We start from the raw sequence: 19,644 nt of genomic DNA on the forward strand, positions 1-19,644 counted from the left end.
TTTTCAATAGGAAAAATATACCCTGGGATATGGAGCACGGGGTATTTTGTTCTGATCCAAGATGGCTACCTCAAGTGAAAGTTCAGACGATGATTTAGACAAGTTTGCTTCTATTGCAAATATCGTCGATTCTGGTAATGTCGTTGTCTTGGACAAGCAAATAAGTGGCACAGTATTCTGCTTAAGCTGTTTTTGTCTTGTAAAACAAACAATAATTATTTAATATTCGTACATTTTTTCTCCGCTCGTAGAGGTTAAAAATGGAGCAAGCAAATCTAATGGAAATATACCAGGAAGCATTGCAAAGCCAAGTTTGAGGTCAGTTCTTGAATTTAAGGAGGAGCACTTCCTTTGGTATGACTAGGGGAGGGGTGACCAGGAGCCAAGCTGGCGGGTTGATTGCACCATTTTGTTCAAAATGTGGTTTCTCCTTTAGACAACTAGCAGTTGGAATCAAACAGTGAATACATTTTGCTTTGATGAATTCCCAAATTTAATTCTTTTATCACTTTTTTTGGGTATGCGGCATTCTATTTATGATCTGACCCCAGGGTATGGATGAGTAATGCACCTGTCAATGTAAATCCCCCCTGGGGATTTACATTGTTAAGGGAGGGGGGAAGCAAGGGGCAGGGATTTTACAATTCTTTAATTTTTTTTATTAAATTGCCCAGGGTGGGAAACTAACATCAATCAAAAGTGTCAAAGTTTGCTTACTAGTTTGCTTACTAAAGGGCCATCTTGTGTTTATTTGTGTAGGACCCCTTACGTGAACGACTCAATATTGACCATTAAAATACTTAGCAAAGTTACCTTTATTGATTGATTAATGTGCTTAGTATGTCTAAATTTGTTTTCTTTTTAGACATTGGCAGGAAAAGGAGGACCTTGCTTCCACAGAGTCAAATTTCATAACACCAGAATTAAGACACCATGTGGCAAAGAAGCTTTCAAAATTTCTTGACAGCAACTTAATTTGGTAATTGGTACATTTGAAAAATTTTTTCAACCAGCAACATCATGGAGATATTTTTTCAAACATACCGGTATTACCTATTTTATGCAGATAAAGACTCATTCAATCTATTGCAGGGGAACAAATCTTCCTTTTGCCGAATTGAGCACTCAAACTATTGGACATGTTCAAAATGGCTATAATAACACTCTTCACGAGGGCTCTGGAATCAAGCTTCTTTTAACATCCAGGAAAAGACTATCTGAAAACTTCTGTTCAGAAGTTGCTCATCACACTGCCAGAAAGAGCAGGGAACTGAATTCTATCAGTAGTGGAAGGTAATTTTTAATGTCCATTGTGATGAACTGTTTTAGATGATTTGGTGGGCTTGGTTTTTTGGCACTATCCATTGTGGAAGAACCGTTTCTAGTTTAGCATATTGTTCAACTTTTTCAAACAGCTTAACCCATTGACTCCCAGGGGTTTCCCATTGACGAGTAAAATCGTCTGGCGTTAGACAGAGTAAAATACTAAGTCTGGCCGGTTTCGGCCGGTTTGGATGTCAAAGGGTTAATAAACTAGATTGATATCTTTCAAAATACTTAATTGTAAAGTCAAGTATTGAATCCAGCTCTTGACACACCTTTTTCGTACTTAAAGCCAATAAGTCTGACTACTTGCAGTTACCACTTGTTGGGCAAATGTTTTGTCAAGTTGTTGTGGTCTACAGCAAAGCACTGGATAACAACAGAATTGACCATCAAAGGTACATGTATGTAATTTGTAAATTATGCTGGGAATTCGAAATCTCGGACAACCTATCTGAACATCAGCCCTAATCATATGCATGGCAATAAGTCCAGTCACTAGAACAAAACAGCTAGTAGTACAAAGAGGGTGATTATAATTAGAAATCAAAGCCGGAGGCTTATATGGCAGTTCAATCAGTGGTACTGGAATAACTAATCAAGGTTGGAGTTAAAAAAGTAAACACTAAGTCATCAATGTGAATCCTATGTATCCGCTGAGCAGTATGACATGACCATCACAGGCTTAAGTTTAGAGGTCATCGAGGTCAGCTGTTTCTTTTTCTTAAAGTTGACTGCTAACAAGGTACTGGCTTTCGATTGGATCGCAGGCTCAAGCCAGGTTAACTTATTGTAAGAATAAATAACCCTGGAGTTGTGCTTTTAGGCGTGGCTAAATCTATATATTACACCTGTAGGTAATGGTATATCTTACATTCAAAGACTGAGGGAAAAATTATACCTAATTCAGTGATTGAAATAGTTGTCGAGCTTATGTTTCAAGGGTGAGAATTGAACCAGAAATGCCCCTCTTTAGATGCGCTCCGATTTCCATAAGTGTCACGAAGTGTCCCCTTGATATTCTCCCCAACTTGAGCATCACTTGTGTCTCAGAATACATACATCTTATGAGATGGTTTAACATATAAATTATACGCACAGATATTTTGCGAGTTGCGTAGTATTTTTCAAAGCCCCACAGGGGCGAGGAAAAATACGAGCAATGAACAAAATGTCCGCGAGTATTATATGTTAAACCATCGAATAAGAGATTTATTATTCCACTACAAAAAAGGTGTTATTTTGCTTCAATTTTTTGTGGTAAGAGTGTTTTGAAAAAAATGCATCATCTGTCCTTCAGGGCGCATGTGAACGATGTAAACAGTACGAAAAGCCAGCCAAAGATCTTTATTTGATTGGATAAACAAAGTGACGAGTGACAAGCTATGACAAGCTAAATTTTCAGGCTTTGCGTCGTGTTTAAAACAATTTCTTTCATTGAAAAACTCCTGTTCCGTCCATTTTTGCTCTATTCTATACCGGTCAAACTGGGACACTACAGTGTATTACCATTTAATATTTTGCACATTCTCTTGACCAAATATGGTAAAATGGCATAACAGTGGAAATAATTAACCATTATTCGCTGAAGGCGAAGTGATTATCGGTGAATATTCACCTATAATCACTGAGCCTGAGGCGAATAATATTATTGTTTTAGTATAATTACACAGGTGATTATTTCAAAAAAGAGAAAAAAAAAATTTCAACGCGAAATCATCTTCAATTACAGTGGCAAAACGACTACTGGGAGCCATTTCGTCCGTCCAGGTGATTATCGACTGATGATCCGTGATAGCAAGCCAACGAGAGGGCGCAATTTTGTGTAATCACCTGTGTATTTATACTAAAGACAATTAACGCCACAAAGTGTCCCCCAAATGCTGCTCTTTAAGTAAGGGTAAACATCTGCATTTACCCTAAGCTAAAGATAACGCTAGCCTTTATACTTACTAGGGTAAAGGCTTAGACATGGCATGGTGTATTTAGGTCCTTGGCCTTTGGGCCTTTGCTGTTGTTGGAAAATCTGTGGTTACCTTTTTACTGCTGTGTTAAAAATAAAAATTGAAATGCTTTTTTGGTCTCTTTTAGTGACACAGATGAAGAAGAGCTTAGCCGTTTAGCAGAAGCAGCTGTTTCGGGCCATTCCATCATTCAAAACTGTAGGTTTGAAAATGATCCTGCACTCATCATCATCAACAACAACAAAAATAGAATTAATTATGTTCTTTTGACTTACCTGTATTTTGTGAAAGGAGCAAGGAAATTACAGTCAAACCAGGTCAAGTGTACCCCTCCAGATTTTCAGTATTCATTTGGAAGTAATGTTGCATTATGATTTTGATTTGTTTAGTTTTCAGAATCAGCAATATATGGTATCTTTTAACTTCAAACCACTTTGTTTGCAAGGGCTATTTTTTGGACATTCGATTTTCACATAACAGATGTGTTTACCAATTGAGTCCTAGGAGTGAGGCTTGATAGATTTTACAAGAAAGGGTAACGTTTTTACAAACGTTGGCCGTGTAGCACTTGTATTTAAACAGACTTAACTGATTAGAGTGTAATGTGAAGTGCTAGTTTTGTACCCCATATAAACCATGTGAGCTTTAGCCCTACTGATGGAAATGGGTCCGCACAAGGACAGAGAAAAACTCTGACCAGGGTGGGAGTTGAACCCACGACCTTCGGGTTAGATCACCGCTGCTCCACCGACTGAGCTACAAGGTCAGACGGGAGCAGGCCGTGGGAACTGAAGATGTTAAAGTCACGGCAATGAACATGTACAAGTACAAGGAAGGGTACCTGGTAACACTTCACATTACCCTCTAATCAGTTAAGTCTTGATAGATTTTACTCTGTCTCCCGGTGTGAAAGAATCTAGAATCCAGAATCCGGAATCCAGGAAATGTGAGGCTTTGGAATCTGTAATCCAGGGTGCGCAATGCAGAATCCATTGTATGGAATTCACAGATTTTGATGGAATGCAGGATCCATTTCGGTGAAACCCAGGAGTTTGGAATCCGGAATCCACGACATGGGATCGGGGATTCACTATTTGGGATCCAGACTCCATGGGTGAGTGTAGAGCCCTAAATCCCCCCCCCCCCCCATCCTAACTGACATCCTAACTGCCCTATGTAAAGTAATACAGGTGGCCCTAGGATTCCAGATCCCAGTACTACCGGTATGTCCCCTGTGACAACCCATGCACCCAATCAAAAATTTTAATTAATAAAACCTTCAAGGGTGTACTTGACCTGGTAAGGCTTTCTTTTAAGTTAAATTTGTTCGCAATTGAGAAGAGCAGAGTAATAGACCTTTTTCGCTTGTACATTTTGTTTTCCCAATACAAATCATGTGATAATACTCAGGAGGATTGGTCCTTTCTTTTGTTCATTATAAAGAGTGCATGCCTACATATTCATGCTTGCATGCGCTCTTTTTAATGAGCAAAACAAAGGACCAATCCTCCTGAGTATTATCACATGATTTGTAATGGGAAAACAAAATGTACAAGCGAAAAAGGTCCACTAAATTAGAAATAGCAGATGCTACTTGCACAAAGGCCTTTTGTAGCCATTGTATCAATGGAAAAAAAAATTCCACCAGTGGTGGAAAGGGTCATTCTTAACAATTGCTTCAGTTTTGTCTGCTCATCAGACTTAAAATGCTTGCAGCACACAATACTTCATGTCAACAGTGGACAACACCATATTTCATGGTATTTTCATTATCATGTAGCGTCTTGCAAGAGCATAAAGGAAGTGGAGAGCAAAAATATCGACACAAGCAGTCGGAAAAGGGAGAAAGGAAAGAAAAAGGAACAACATGAAGACGAAGAGGTTAAAAGGAAAAGGAAACTCAAGAAATCCAAGAAAGAAAAACACAAAACGTGACTATTTCAGATATAGACAGCAACTGGTATGTAATGTCACGTCCTAGGCTGTCTTAGTTCGTTGCACTCAAATATGTTTGTGAACTAAGAACATTTGGTACAAAATGTCATGCACCGCTTGCAGGGAGCACGTGGCTTTGTCAGCATGGCCCGTGTAGCCGCTTGGAGGCAAACAACGAGAAGAGAAATGGAGGGGTTATTTGATAGGTTATCAATATTAGCCCAAGAGAACTGTTAAGTTGTCTAGTGTCTGGTGCAAAAAGCTGTATTTATAGAATAGAACACAGACACAACTTTTTGAAGTCTCCAATTGCTCTTCCCCCCCCCCTTCCTTTTCTCATCCGAATATTTTATGTGGTTAAAAGGGCGGGAAAATTTCGCGCTCTTTTCACGACGGTCAGCTGATGGCACGCTTGTTACATCACCGATTGAGGACAATTTTACCATTTTGAAATTGAATAAACATGAAAACATATCAAAATTGCAATTCAACGTTTGTGAATTAAGGAGCGCTGCCCGGAACTTCCTACATAGAGTTTCCCAGAGCCTTGGGTCGATCCAAGGCTCTGGTGACGAGAATGACTCTAACACCAACCCCGTGTGGCCAACACATCACGCATGCGCACAACCGTCCCACTCGGTCAATTAGCAGCCATGGACAGCTGTTTCGGCCTTGCTGGGCCTCATCAGCATGGCGTAGCTAACATACCAGGCGGGTGTTTTAAGTAAGCAATTTTACAGGCCGGGACAGAAAAGAAATGAACGCTGGCCGTCTTTCCAAATTACAATATGATTATGTTTTGGTCTATAAATGACTGTTCATTGGATGGACCACTTAAACAATCAATGCCAGCTAGTTTAACTTTCAATTTCTCGTTTAAGCGAAGGGACCATAACAGTATAGGATGGACATCCGCAGCCCGTGGGGGAGGGAGGAAAAGGGTATATAGAATTTCGAATAATTTCCAGTAATTGTCTTTGAAACTGGTAAATCATTCTGCGTAAGAAATCGCAAACTTTTCCACTTTATTCAGTCTCCGAAATTGTCCCAAATTACATTTTTTGTTTTTGTTTTTACAACCTTTGTTCTTTTTGGCAGTGTTTTTTCGTACGGTACCCGTACACCGATCTATATTTGTTCTTCATACGTGAGTCTTAGAATGATTATTACAGGTTCTAACCCTAACCTTGAGCGACATAGCCACGCATTTATTGAAAGCTAACCGCTTTAAAATGGGTGCTTAGACTTAATACTATCAGCGCTATTTGAAATTAGTGCTTAGACTTAAATTGTACGCGAGAAACACAAGGCAGGTCAGATGGCCGGTAACATTCGAACGGAAGAGGTATTTCCAGAAATTAGACTGGCGTCAATGCCGTTGTTTGATTTCTGAATTGTATATAAAAGAATTTAAGACGAGATAAGACTTCCCGAGTGTTATTGAACCTGCAATAATCATTCTAAGAAGACTCCCATATGAACGGGTTGGTGTAAGAGTCCCGTACAAATAGCCTCTTTGTTTCTTTTAATATGGTTTGAAAGACTGGAAAAGTGGTCACAGTTTGATCCATGACCGAGCAATGAAATGGAACGGGTTGGATACCTGGTTAACGTCACAAATACTTTGCATCGCTGTTTTCGAAGAACTATCCAAATTTATATAAAAAGCGCAATAATGCGGGCATTTTGATTGGTTCTCACCAGCGATCTATTGGAGGACAGAGACAGCTGACGTCATCATCAAGAAATTTTAATTCTTTATCATACAAAACACATATATACATGCCAATTTTTTGTTCTAACCCCATTTTGACGCCACCTGGGGAAGCTTGGCAACATATAATCTGCTTGTTAAAGGGAATCTCCACTCTTATTACAGAATAAGTTTAAACCGAAGGAAATTATGTTTACAATCAAATTTGTTCGAAATTTGTTTTTAAAAAAGTGTTTATATCAGGAATAGTGAATTTTAAAATCGCTTCTTTTCACTTTCAAGTTTTGCGGGCGCCGCCATCTTGAATAGTTGTGACGTGTTACGGTTGCCCTATTGTTCTAACACAAAGAGCTTTTGTCCAATAACAATAGGGCAACCGGAACACGTCACAATTATTCAAGATGGCGGCGCCCGCAAAATTTGAAAACAAAAATAGGCGATTCAAAAACTTATTTCTTTCAGATACAAACGCTTCCTTTGAAAATATTTCAGATTGACTTGGAGGTTCCCTTTAACCGCGCCAGACAATGAGCGGCATACGTAATAAATGAGGGAAGTAACTACAACCTAATTCCCAGGTCTCGCATCTCCCCTTCTCTTCTCCGTTGCTCCCCGTTCCAGCGGAAGGAAGATGAGAGACCCTGGGGACGACTTTGAAAATCGGCGCATTTGTGTCTCACTAATTTTCTCGAAATTGAACTCCATAGACCTTATTCATAAATGGCGGTCAATCTATAATTCTTTTGTCCAAGTGCAAATTAGCCTACGAGGTTCCGATACCATGCAGTGAATAGGCCATTTCCGAGTTCGTGTCTGCTTCCTCTTTAAAGGGAGTCTAAGTGCAAATTTTTTCTTATGAAAATTATTTCATATTTAAAGTAGAACTTATTACCATCACAAAAACTTCGCACTCAGACTGGCTTTGAAGAGGAGGCAGACATGAACTCGGAAATGGCCTATTGAAAATAATTCTTGCTCTGAACTGAGGCTTGGTAGGCTATTTTTCATATATATTAGCAGAATAATCCGAAGCTAACAGGAAAGAGTGAACGAAGATCAAACAAGTCTTTTTCAAGATTTTGGAAAACGCCTGATATTTGTCATGTAAATTCCCTTGTATCATCGACCATCATTCCCACGTTAAAAAAAAAAACATTCATAATCACAGTTAACATGCATAATATACAATACGCACTAACTTGAAATCTACATTTGTGTGATTGGTCCGCAGAGAAGTTACCCAGCTAATTCAGAATCGGCCAGAGCAGTTTTCGCTCCGCTCAATAGACCGTATTCATAAACGGTGGCTAAGTAAATATTCTTTTGTCCTTATACTAATCATCCGCACTAGCCTAGTTAGCACGAACAAAATTCAAAAGAAGTTTTGCTCCTAAGTGAGGCTAGTCAGGATGATTAGCACAAAGACCATGAATTATTTCTTGACAGCCATTTGTGATTACGGTCTATGAGTTTTTTGACCACGTCGTATTTAACAATTAGACCTGTAGCCCGCAAGGGCTACGGGTCAATAGCTCATGAGGCGTAGCCGAATGGGCTATTGACCTGTGGCCCTTGAGGGCGAAGGGTTTAATTGTTTTAGTATCACCCAACTAGTCGGACAGATAAGGCAATAGTAAAGATAGCAAATGCAAGTTGAAAAAATATTTATTTGGGAATAAAACGAAAGAAAGCGTCACGCTTTTCGGTACTGGAGGACTATTACTAATAGTCCTCTAGTAGCGTAGCCAATCAAAATGCAGGATTTGCATTAGTCCACTAGTTGGGTGATACAGAAACTGCTTATTTAGTCTAACTTTGTAGTCAGAGGAGATATGATAATTGGTTGCAACTGTACTCTGTTCTGTCCATTTCCACCTTCAAAGGCGTGAAGGTTGCTGGAGATCACTTCATTACAGTCACTGAATCCTGTCACAGAGCCGTGATTTGCTTCGAGTTTTCCTGTAGGAACTCAAAACTTCCTCCCTCGTTCACAATCCCCAATTCAGCTGACTTTAAATTGTTTGCCGTTGCAGAATTTGAAGCACTATTGTCTCCACTGCTTTGATTCTGTCCGTAAATAGACCATCCTCCCGACATCTTGAATTTTCGAAATACGCTGCTCCGTGATCTCCTCCTACCAGAGACTTGACGCGGATTAACGTAGGCCAGTGTGCAGCCAAGACCAAATTCAACGAGTCGAAACGACGATTCAAAAATCAGCCATGACCAAGGTTCGGGTACTTGTGCCCCATCGCTAGAGTACATATTACGCACCACGAAGATTGAGTACAGCTGTAAAACAACGCTTATCAAACCCAAAACCACTGTTATGTACGTAATCTTTACCAGTTTAGTTACATTCGGAGCGGGTGCTTGTTTGGTTGTAAGGTCACTGAACCTCCGCACGGATGAACGAGATTCATGCACAGATCTAAGAATCACCCGTCCACTGTAAATGAAGCTCATTGACAGTATGAAGCTCAGAAACAGGAAAAACGTTTCGCAAGCGATTGTAAAAGCTCTCCAGTCTGCGTACAGCGATATCATTACTTCCGTAACCAAAGACAACGAAAAATGGAACACAATTACACAAGCCACAAATTTTACGCTCTGTAGTTTTTGAGGATATAGTGTAAGTTTGGATAGCTGAAGAAACGCCAAGTGAACTAGGAAAAACGATGCGGTAATGCACGGGTAGGCGATACCAAACAATATCCTGGTTAATATCACCGGGCAATCGCCGGGCAAGAAACATTGCTCGGATTCATAAGGATTTATAAAGAAGAACGCAGCTCGTGTAGAAGCAAATAGTAGAAGTAGAAAACTGATGACTATCGCGATAAGGGGCTTTCGTCTGTGTTTCCTGTTTGCCAAATCAATAAGTGACCACAGAGCATAAAATGCCAGTAGAGAAAACATGGTCCCGAGGCCCAACCAGTGAAGTTCCCAGGTCCATTTCCAGGTTTCTAGAGCTTGGTTCCAATGTGGTAGGGGCTCGAAAGCAAGCTCACTCGTAGGTTCCTCGTGCGGAATTAAATTCGGAGTTCTCTCTGGTGCACTCTCAGGTTCACTTGAAGGAGTCGAATTCGTCATTTTGTGGCTACCTACCTACAAGCGAAGAAAAAGAAAACTTGAAATATGCCTTTTTCGATATATTAAAATTCAGCTTGAAAGAGAGGTTTAGAGAACAAAGACAAAAAGACCCATGCACGCACTGTTCCTCACATTATCTGTTCCCCAGAGGAATCTTGCTGGCTGGCAAAAATACAGGTGTTTCGATGAGCTGGCTGGGAAATTTTGTTATTGATAGAGGTTTTGCCTGGGAATTACTGACTTTTTCTAGCATTTCAACCCGAGCTGGCTGTAGAAACTCTGAAGACTGAGGACGACTAAAAAAAAAAAATTAAATAAAAATAAAAAATAAAAAAAAGAACCCCTTCCCTCTCCCAGAGAATAGTCACAAACATACGACGGCTGGTCAGAGTGATTGCGCTTGCGGAAAAAACCTGTTTTGTCCCGGTTTTGTCGCTTTTGTTCGGTCGTTTTGGATCGAGGGATTTGAAAGCGCGCGGAATTCCTGGCTGGGAAATAAATTTGATCAGCTGGCTGGGAAACCAACCAATTTTATCTAGCTGGCTGGGAAATTTCTTGTGTGTCTTGCTGGGAAAAAGGAACAGATAATGTTTTCCCAGCAACACTGAAAAACACCTAAAAATGCCTTAATAACATTTATTTTCATTAACTGGGGTATAATAATACATTTTACAACAAATTGGTCGTTGGGTGCCCCTGGACTTAACGTTTCGTATGTGCTCTACATACATTTTCAAAAGTAACCGTTGAAATTTAAAACAGCTATTTATATATAACAAATCGGATGAGGGGACTGGAACCTAGATTAAGCAAATACTTAACAGTAAAATATATAATAATAATAATTATAATAATAATAAAAACAGAAAAGATTAATAAAGCATCAGCTTTTCACTTCCGACGTTGACGTTGAAAGCTGGCTCAAGTTCTTGAATAAAGAAGGTCTCTTTTATTTTACAATGATAGTCAGTTTTTCCCTTCGCTAAAATATCATTGTATCATTGTAAAACTATCATTGACTTTCATTGTAAAATAAAAGAGACCTTCTTTATTCAAGAACTTGAGCCAGCTTTCAACGTCAACGTCGGAAGTGAAAAGCTGATGCTTTATTAATCTTTTCTGTTTTTATTATTATTATAATTATTATTATTATATATTTTACTGTTAAGTATTTGCTTAATCTAGGTTCCAGTCCCCTCATCCGATTTGTTATATATAAATAGCTGTTTTAAATTTCAACGGTTACTTTTGAAAATGTATGTAGAGCACATACGAAACGTCAAGTCATTATCAAAATGAAAAAGTTCAATATGTTTATCACTGCTGTTTGTGTCTTATTTTTGGGTCTGTCCTCTTGGATTTCTGCCTTTGTGGTATCATATCATGGTTGGGAAGGAACGTAACAAGCCTCTCTAGAAACCGAGGGTTAATAATGGTAGTTCCACTGAGTGTAGTGCAATTTGGTCTGAAATCATCCGTGTGATTTCAAAATCGAACTAGTGCTCAGCGCGAGTTTGATTTGAAATCATAAGTATGATTTCATATCAAAATTGCACGTACCATTTTACTGATTACATCCAAAAAATTAAATCCCACAATTCAATCGCTCAAACACAGTATTTTAGTTAGTACCAATATTTTTACTGATCTAGTTGCCGGTTTATATACAAAGCGGACACAAAATGGATACTAACCCTAACCCTAACTTATCTGGAATCCATCTCAATGTGCAGTCAGAAGTTAAAAGTTTAATGCTACTTGTTGTCTGAACACTCCCCTTTTAAATGTAGGTTTTCAGCCTGAGGGAGCTCATTAACATCGTTCAGAAAATTTAAGTAATTAAATTTAATCTTTTTTTAAAGTAAAGTTTTGGGAACAAAAGTTGCAAAATTGGCCACACAGTGGCTTTGTTTGTCTTTCATTTTCCCGCAATTTGATTGGTTTCTTTAAACAAGCCTTGAAATGTGATTGGTTGTTTTGTGTTAGTGTTCCTTTCTCATTGGCCTGAAAAAAGGTGCGATTTAGAACCAAAAATGGTGCGATTTGTATAGATAATCACATGATTTCGAGTGCAATTTGGAATAAATAAGCACGAGTAAATTATTTCAAAGACGACCAAAAGAAAAATCCCAGAAAAATCATGTGATTACTTATTTATAACATACATGAAAAACTGATTCGTGATGGTTAAGCAAAAGAAACGCACGCGTATCACGCAATCAGGGAAAAATCCGCCATCCAGGGCGCACGCTTGATTTGAAAACAAAAGATTTTATTGGTTCTGACCAAACCCTATTGTTTGTTAGCCAATCAAAATCCAGAGTTTCAATGTGTAATTTGCACTGGTGTTACACTTTTTGCACTGTGTTACACTTGAACTGCACTGCTCTCAGCCAATCAGAATCGAGCAATTTTTTCATGCATATTATTATTTCAAATAAACTTGGCTGAATCAATAATATTTCATGGCAAGCGACTGCCACCAGCAACATCTTGACAAAATTCCGGCCACAACTGATTTCTTCATCCGTACAATTGATCAAAAGCATACCTTCCTCCCGTCTGGTGAAGTTTCTCAAGTTTTGTCCGTAAGTATATTCTACAAAAACTGCTTTCCCTGATAAGTTATTGTGATATGCGTGTCCATTGTTTCAAATAACAACAAATGGTTTCCAAGCCAACAGTTTCTAAAATTAGGTAAAGGCACAAACTTTTCTTTTTTCAGCATCTCTAAAGTAAATTTACAATCGGTACATAATCATTATTTGTACTGAATTTTATTTTCATCCAGCAAACGAGCAGGCGTTTCTTCCCGATATGTCAGTTCGATCGAAAGTACTCGTTATTTGCTATGCATCTAGTTTTTAAAAGGCGTCTATTTATGGTGCACTCATTTAATCGTGCCTGTAACCATCTTGAAGAGAAACTACCCTTAAAAGGTGAAATCCTATAGTCTGGAATTCCTTTTTACCCAGCACTGAAATCCACCCTGCTTAACTTAAACAAGGAGAATGATATCCTGATAAACGGTAGTCAAAAAGAACTATCAGCCGGGCTTCCGCTAACAAAGATGATTTTGTACCATTGCACCCGGATTACGAGTGTCTAGTTAGAATCGGAAACTGCAGCTCGTTGTCTCAAGGAATTAATGTTTATCGTTACGCGGAGCTACTGAGAGGGCAACTCCAGATACGACATATGGAAGTGAATGAGCGAAAAGCCTTTTAAAGTAATTAAAGCCCTGCGAAATCGCATCAACTAGAATCAACAAAACTTCGATGTCTTTTAAGAGAAAGACAAAGCCGCTAAGACAGTCCTAACAATTCGAAAAAAAACAAACAAAAGCGATGTATCTGCTCCATTATAAGAGCTGACAGACCCCTTACGGATGGGCTCACGGGAAAAGCACTTTGTGCGCTAGTTTTAAGTTGTTTTCATTTTGACATTGTATTCAATTTCGGGAAAGAAATAACTTGAATGCAAATTTTCCTCTAGAGTAACTTTTGCAGAGACATGGTCCAGTTGCAAATCAAATTTTGTTATGTCTATGCCAGTCACGTGATTGATAAGTGAAGTTTCATTTTTGTAGCCTGTGCAGAAAGGATTTTTTTACCGCTGTTTACAAAAAAATGATAATATGTTGGAGAAGCTGATAAGATTCAAGCCACGAAAAAGTGCCTCTCAGTGGTGCCAAAAAATTGAACGAGCGGATATTTTAGTGTCACCATTAACAAGTTTGCGAAACGACCACTATCAGATGCGGTAGCAGTCACGAAAAACGAAACCCGCTATTTTGGCGTCTGGACTCAAGCTTTAAACAGAAATGAAAACAAGTTTCCGTTAAAGAAGGCGGTCAAAGGTCTCAGCTTCATTATTGCGATTAAACTAGAAACAAACAACAATGATTTTGTCCCCAAGATAAAATGAAATCGTTGTACCACTAAGGGCAATATAAATGACCAGTACTTGCCCTTGAATTAAATGAGGATAGTTGCCACTGACTGAAGAGGAGACCACTATAATTGACCACAAAAAAGAAAATTGGCTTCCAGACTTGAACTGTATTCTTTTAAGGAGAGACTCTATCAAGTTGATCGATTTTTGTTTGGCGGTGATTCTGTTTAACAATGCAACAAGAATGCACAGCGGAAAAAGAAAGCCTGGAACCCCGTTCCTCGAAAGTTCGAACACATTTCGGGTCCGAAAAGCCACATCCGAAGGTGCCATCCGCTTGTTTTAATAGACTGGTATTTGTTTTCAAGGTAACAAAAAGCAAAATGGTGGTGGAGTTTGATGGCTAAATAGCTCTCCATTTTTCTTTTTTTAAGAAACAGAGGAAATTGTGACACCCGAGGAGAGCCCGAAACGTTCCGATAATCTCGAGAAACGAGCCCCTGTAGTAACTGCAGAATACGCGGCAACGATTGTGATCTCGTAGCAGCATCGTTTGAAGAACGAGTCGTATCATAACAATACACGCTATTCATCAGCAAATAAGTGGCCGAGAATCCTGCAATGTAGCTCAAGGCCTCAGTAAAACCAGCATGATTATGAAATAAAAGTGGACGAAAAATGAAAAGCATTTCCTAGAAAGTTATTTTTTTTTTCAATTTTCACTGATAGTTTTTTTTATGCCAGATCTGATACTTCTTTGTCTAAACACGCAAAATTAAAACTTCCGGGAAAGTTAAATGGAAACAGTCTCACCTTTTCTTCAGCGTATAGTTGTTAACTGTGGATTAGTAAACTGTATTCCCTCCGTAAAGATAATTTCACACTAATTGCCCCGGGCGGGATGATGATGACGGAAAATACACTCTTTTGTTGTTGCGGACTCGCTGTTTATAACTAATGATCACAGCCGCTTCTTTTGGTTAGTGAACGCAACACCTGCTACACGAATGGTATGAAATACGTCTTCCCTGCTTCTACGCCAACTAGAGACCAATTCGTAGACTCAAGATAGAAAAACACGCGCATTCCGCAACCTTCACCAAGAGTGTCGATATCGAAGTGGCGAAACGTGACCAGTAAGCGCAGGGAATAATATTCGTTAATCGATATTGCAGGTCTGATAAAAATGAGAGGCTGCAAAATGAGTTATCCTTTTAATTATTTATGGTCAATATTAGAATTTGTATCTCAAACTCCTCTTTGTTTTCGAATGACAGCGAATGGCATTCTTAAACACGCGAAATCGTAGGAGGTAAAAGTTAGTGGAACAGATCATGTGACCTTACAGCTTGATTACAACCATACCACGCACACTTTCTAAAAATCTTGTAACTCATCAAAAGAGCCTTCCGGGCATTACATTTACTTCAACAGTCCGGAAACCACTATATCTCCATTTTATGGCTACAAGAATTAAGTACTAAAGCGACTTCAACTTACTGCGGGGTTTTTTTTTTGCTTGTTTTTGTTTTTTGTTGTTGTTTTTTTTCTTTTCCAGTCACGTTGGCTTAACTACACCGCAGGCACCAAGTCATGATTGTTACTGCGAGAGATACTTAGTAACAATTCAAAGTAGGAGAAGTACTTTTGCATGAACATGCCCTGAAACCCTACATATATTCAGAAACTGCTTTAGGACCGGAAATGAATCGAAATTAAATTGTTCGCAATTGCTTCCGGAACAAAGCCTCTGGAACCTTCCAATTAACCATGCCACCCGCCTTGTGGACTTTCCGACAACGGAAGTCTGTTCAGTTATTTGCGTTTTCCTATAAGACTGAAATCTTGCAAGGCCAAACATAAACGACCATTGGTTTTAATAGGCTACATACCACTGACATTCAAAGTCTATATAGGAGCTCTGTTTATTTGTTCATCAGAGCTCTTTCCTTTTATGGTCGTCCTGGCAGTGTCTTTCAATGGAGATGGCGCCCCGCCCGGGGATGGCGCCGACTTCCCTCAGGTCGAACACGGGATCAGCCAAGTCAGGAGGAACCACGAGAATGAATTGGTTTTTAAAATTAGCCGAATTTGCAGCCACTTTGTTCTATCGTTTGACGCAAAGCGTCTAGCCGGTGTGAAAAAATGATTCTTAATTACGCAGCAAAAAACATAAATAGCTGATTTCGTCATACTCGCGTAGTTCACTGTAGGTAATGTGCCAGCACTGACGGTGTATCATATATTCGATATTGGACTGATTTCGTGAGTTTGTTAAAGTTTACAAAGCCGTGGCCGCAAATGACGACAAACTATGCAAACAGTCGTGTTTGGGCTATGTCGTAAAGATTTGTGTTTATGTGATCTTAACCTTATGACAGTAGGAGTCGTCTGTTTTCATTCTTTATTTCTTATCAAGTTGTTCCAGTTTTGTTTCACTACCGTAAAGAAAATCATTTGATTTGAACACATTACCGAGATCTACGACATCACTTTTTTTCCCATCTTCTTACTTCATTTTAATTGTTCGAAGCCGGGAAGAGGACGGTAGGGGAAAGAAACTAGAGCCACTGTCAGTTTCGGGATCGATTGCATAATTTTTTAAAGGGCTCCAAAGTCACGTGATCCCAGTTGAACTCAAATACAGAAAAAATGTCTTGTGTAATGATCCAAGCATTTGTCAAATTGTTTTGATTATTTACACATTTACGATAAGAGAATTCGCCGCGCCTGAAAATTACTCGTTAGCCTTTAATCGATTGGGAGAAATAGTGATGGATCTACAAACTGGAGTAATAAAATCAGGAGCTCATCCTCCTGATAGAATTTAATATCATGATATTTCATTCCATCCGATAATTACATGAAAATGAGAACCGTTTTTTGGATCTCTTTCCGGCTGATAAACGATTTGCCAAGAAAAGAATTCCATGCTTGTAACGATGACAACGCCTTGTATTGCGTGGTCATAGTATCAGTAAGGTAACCGTAAATATTGCGTTTCTTTTTACTGCATCTGACACCGAGCGGGATGCAATTTGGATAATTTTTGGGGTTTCAGTAAGTTTATTAAGCGTATTTAATTCATGATCCCCCTGCATGTATCAAGTTGACTGCAAAGCATATTGGCAGCCGGTTGCCACTTGACAAACTTTTAGCCCAGTCCGTATCGCTTCGATATCACTTTTCAACCTACAGGCATAGCTCTGTCTTTCCTTTTTAAACTGGTGAAGCTTTGCCTCCAAAATGCGAAAAAGGAAAAGCAATAAAATCATGAAACAATGTATGTTACTTCAAGAATTACGTAATAAAATGATGAAATTTAGGTTTCTATGTTGACCCGGGGAAACTCGGAAAAATCCAAGTGTTCCTTTACAGGAGTTGAACATGACCTTCCGCCGATTACTAGTTCGGATTCTCTGTCACTGAGGCTCGAACGCCGGGGTTAACACGTAACATCTTTTTCATTACAATTACGTAATACTTCGGAAAAGAAACAAATTGAAGATTTCGAACGTAATTAGAAACAAAAAGTGAAGTGAAAATACTTGGCCTGAAACGTTACCCCCAGAAAAAAAATGCATTTTAATCAACATTGAGACGATAGCTTTGCGAAAAGAAAAGCCATCAGTATTCCCGGCCAATTTAAACTGTTTCAGTTGTATCTTTTCTTTATTGGACTGAGATGTCATCTCACCAAATGAGTTGGCAAGGGTGGAGTTGATGGTTCCCTGGTTAATATACATGAAGATGCATACTAATCTTTTGAATTCGTTACTTCAGAAATTGTACCCCATTAATTAAGGCAAAAAATTTTTAACTACTACTTATGTGTAAAACAGTTCACCGTGTTCAAAATGTTCTCTCTGCTACAACGTCTCAATGATTTTCATCCTTTACATGAACATCAGATTGATTCGGCACAATGTCTAGGAATCTTGAATAATTATTCGTTGTTTCTCGAACGTGGTTTCACACGGGTGCACTGAGAAAAAGGTTCTCACCATTTTGAACCAGTCAGTATTGGAGCCCTACCAGACAATCACTTTGTTTAGGTCTCTTTCAACTTCGCAGGTCAGTTTGTTCTCGCGAAAACTCTAAAGATCGAACTTTCCCATGTCAGCTACTTCGAGCAATCACTGTAAAGTGTATCACTGATGTTATCTCATATGGATCATTCATAACTAATTTTGAGTGGAGCCGGCACGAAACCGTTAGCTCAAAAAGAAGAGTTTGATTCGACACTGATGTAGACTGAGTTGAGTGCGTGGGTCACAACACCCAATCCGTACGTTACAACTACCATAACTCAACATGGGAAAATACGATCGAGTAAAAATAGAAACATGGAGGCATAAATCTCTTCTCAGAGGACCAAGGCTCATTTCCTCTATTACGCAGTGGTTTTTATTTTAACTGTGAATTGAAAATAATTTTTGTCACTTGGATCATGATTTCAAATTTTCTGCCATTTCCCTTCGGATTTACGAGCTTATGAATCTTTTCAGTTATCATGTGATCAGATTTTTGGTATTTCGATACAAGATGTCAGATATTGAAGAACTAATGCGGGTGAGTATATTGACCAACTACGATTCACGAAAATTTGACTCCCAGATGAATTTTGAACGCACAATCCTCCAAGATATCAGTAAGTAGCCCAAGATTTTGCTTGGGTTCATTTTCATTGACCGTTTTATCTCAATCTACAGAAGTATTAGCTCAGTTAAGAGAATAGCATGTCTTTTTGGCCCTGATTAATAAAACAAGCCTGTCTTCTTACTTGGACGAAGACCACAGTAATTATTCGAATACCCTTTCCTCGTTCAGTTAATGCACCTGAACAAGAGAGATCACTAATTATTAAGTTTCAACGAGCACTTACCGGCGCCAAGTTTCCTTGTAAAGCTGCAGTAGGTTTGCGTTCTCAGTTCTGATTGAGCATTGGTTGCCCTCGGTAATCGATGTAGCGTTCAGTGATAAAGATGAGATTGAAATCACAAATGTTCTATTTTTTTGTTTTCGTTCGTAAACGGCTCTTCGAAGAAAACAGAAGCTGTTTGGCACCTCACCAGAAATTTAGCACTTAGTGGACACTTTAATTGACTTGACGTTTCACCGATCCAGTGTGATGCCAGCTTTTTACTTCTTCAGTTGTCAAGCACACCATGAGCGATAAGGGTACTATGCACAGTTTTCGGCCATTGAGTTGCGTAATTAAGTTTTTCACCTTTGAATGAAAAAACAGAAATGGCCAATATTGATCATGACTTCTCTTCTTTACACATCATTTATTTTCATTCAAGGCGAGAGTGCGATTGGCTTGTTCATATCATATATTGTCTTCAGTGTGCACTGATAGCTACGGATATTGCTTAAGGGTTTTATGCCTTATTCTGACGCTGGTCAACTTAAACCGACCTACAATAAAAAAGTTGAAAGTTTGTTTGTTTGCTCGTGAGCAGTAAAAACTTTTGGGATTGTTTACCTGTAGTCGGGAATTGTCACTCCACTGTGTCTCGTTGTTTACGGAACTGCCCATGAGACTAAAAGGTTTTATAATGTTAAATGCACGCATTTTGTAGTCTTTTGACACATTAATACTTGTTGCAGATAACAAAGGAGACCGTGAAAGCCTTTACAACAGAAATTATGTGCCATCATAATTTTATAAATTTGTTGTTTGATTATCCGGCACAATTCTCATTTTTGCAGATCGCG

The 19,644-nt window shown here is 38.9% G+C and overlaps 2 protein-coding genes across 4 annotated transcripts; one reads left to right on the forward strand and one right to left on the reverse strand.

Annotated features, from left to right (window-relative positions):
* Positions 1-23: 23 nt before the first annotated feature.
* On the forward strand, positions 24-5,702 carry LOC138047167 (protein CUSTOS-like). 2 transcript variants are annotated; one of them, XM_068893901.1, is made up of 7 exons: positions 24-134; positions 252-318; positions 866-979; positions 1,093-1,293; positions 1,639-1,721; positions 3,415-3,485; positions 5,068-5,702. In XM_068893901.1, the coding sequence occupies exons 1-6, from the start codon at positions 62-64 to the stop codon at positions 3,444-3,446; spliced, it is 570 nt and encodes a 189-aa protein (XP_068750002.1). In that variant the 5' UTR covers positions 24-61; the 3' UTR covers positions 3,447-3,485; positions 5,068-5,702. The 2 variants fall into 2 exon arrangements, with proteins under 2 accessions (XP_068750002.1, XP_068750001.1); XM_068893900.1 differs by lacking the exon at positions 1,639-1,721.
* Positions 5,703-6,233: 531 nt separating this feature from the next.
* Positions 6,234-19,268, reverse strand: LOC138047166 (proline-rich transmembrane protein 4-like). 2 transcript variants are annotated; one of them, XM_068893898.1, is made up of 2 exons: positions 18,809-19,268; positions 6,234-10,044 (listed from the first exon to the last, which is right to left on the reverse strand). In XM_068893898.1, exon 2 carries the CDS (start codon positions 10,027-10,029, stop codon positions 8,866-8,868), a length of 1,164 nt encoding a protein of 387 aa, XP_068749999.1. In that variant the 5' UTR covers positions 10,030-10,044; positions 18,809-19,268; the 3' UTR covers positions 6,234-8,865. The 2 variants fall into 2 exon arrangements, with proteins under 2 accessions (XP_068749999.1, XP_068749998.1); XM_068893897.1 differs by lacking the exon at positions 18,809-19,268 and adding an exon at positions 14,737-15,060.
* Between the last annotated feature and the right edge of the window lie 376 nt (positions 19,269-19,644).

Source organism: Montipora capricornis, chromosome 4, assembly GCF_036669925.1.
Source record: "Montipora capricornis isolate CH-2021 chromosome 4, ASM3666992v2, whole genome shotgun sequence".
In the NCBI taxonomy this organism is placed as follows: Eukaryota; Metazoa; Cnidaria; class Anthozoa; order Scleractinia; family Acroporidae; genus Montipora; species Montipora capricornis.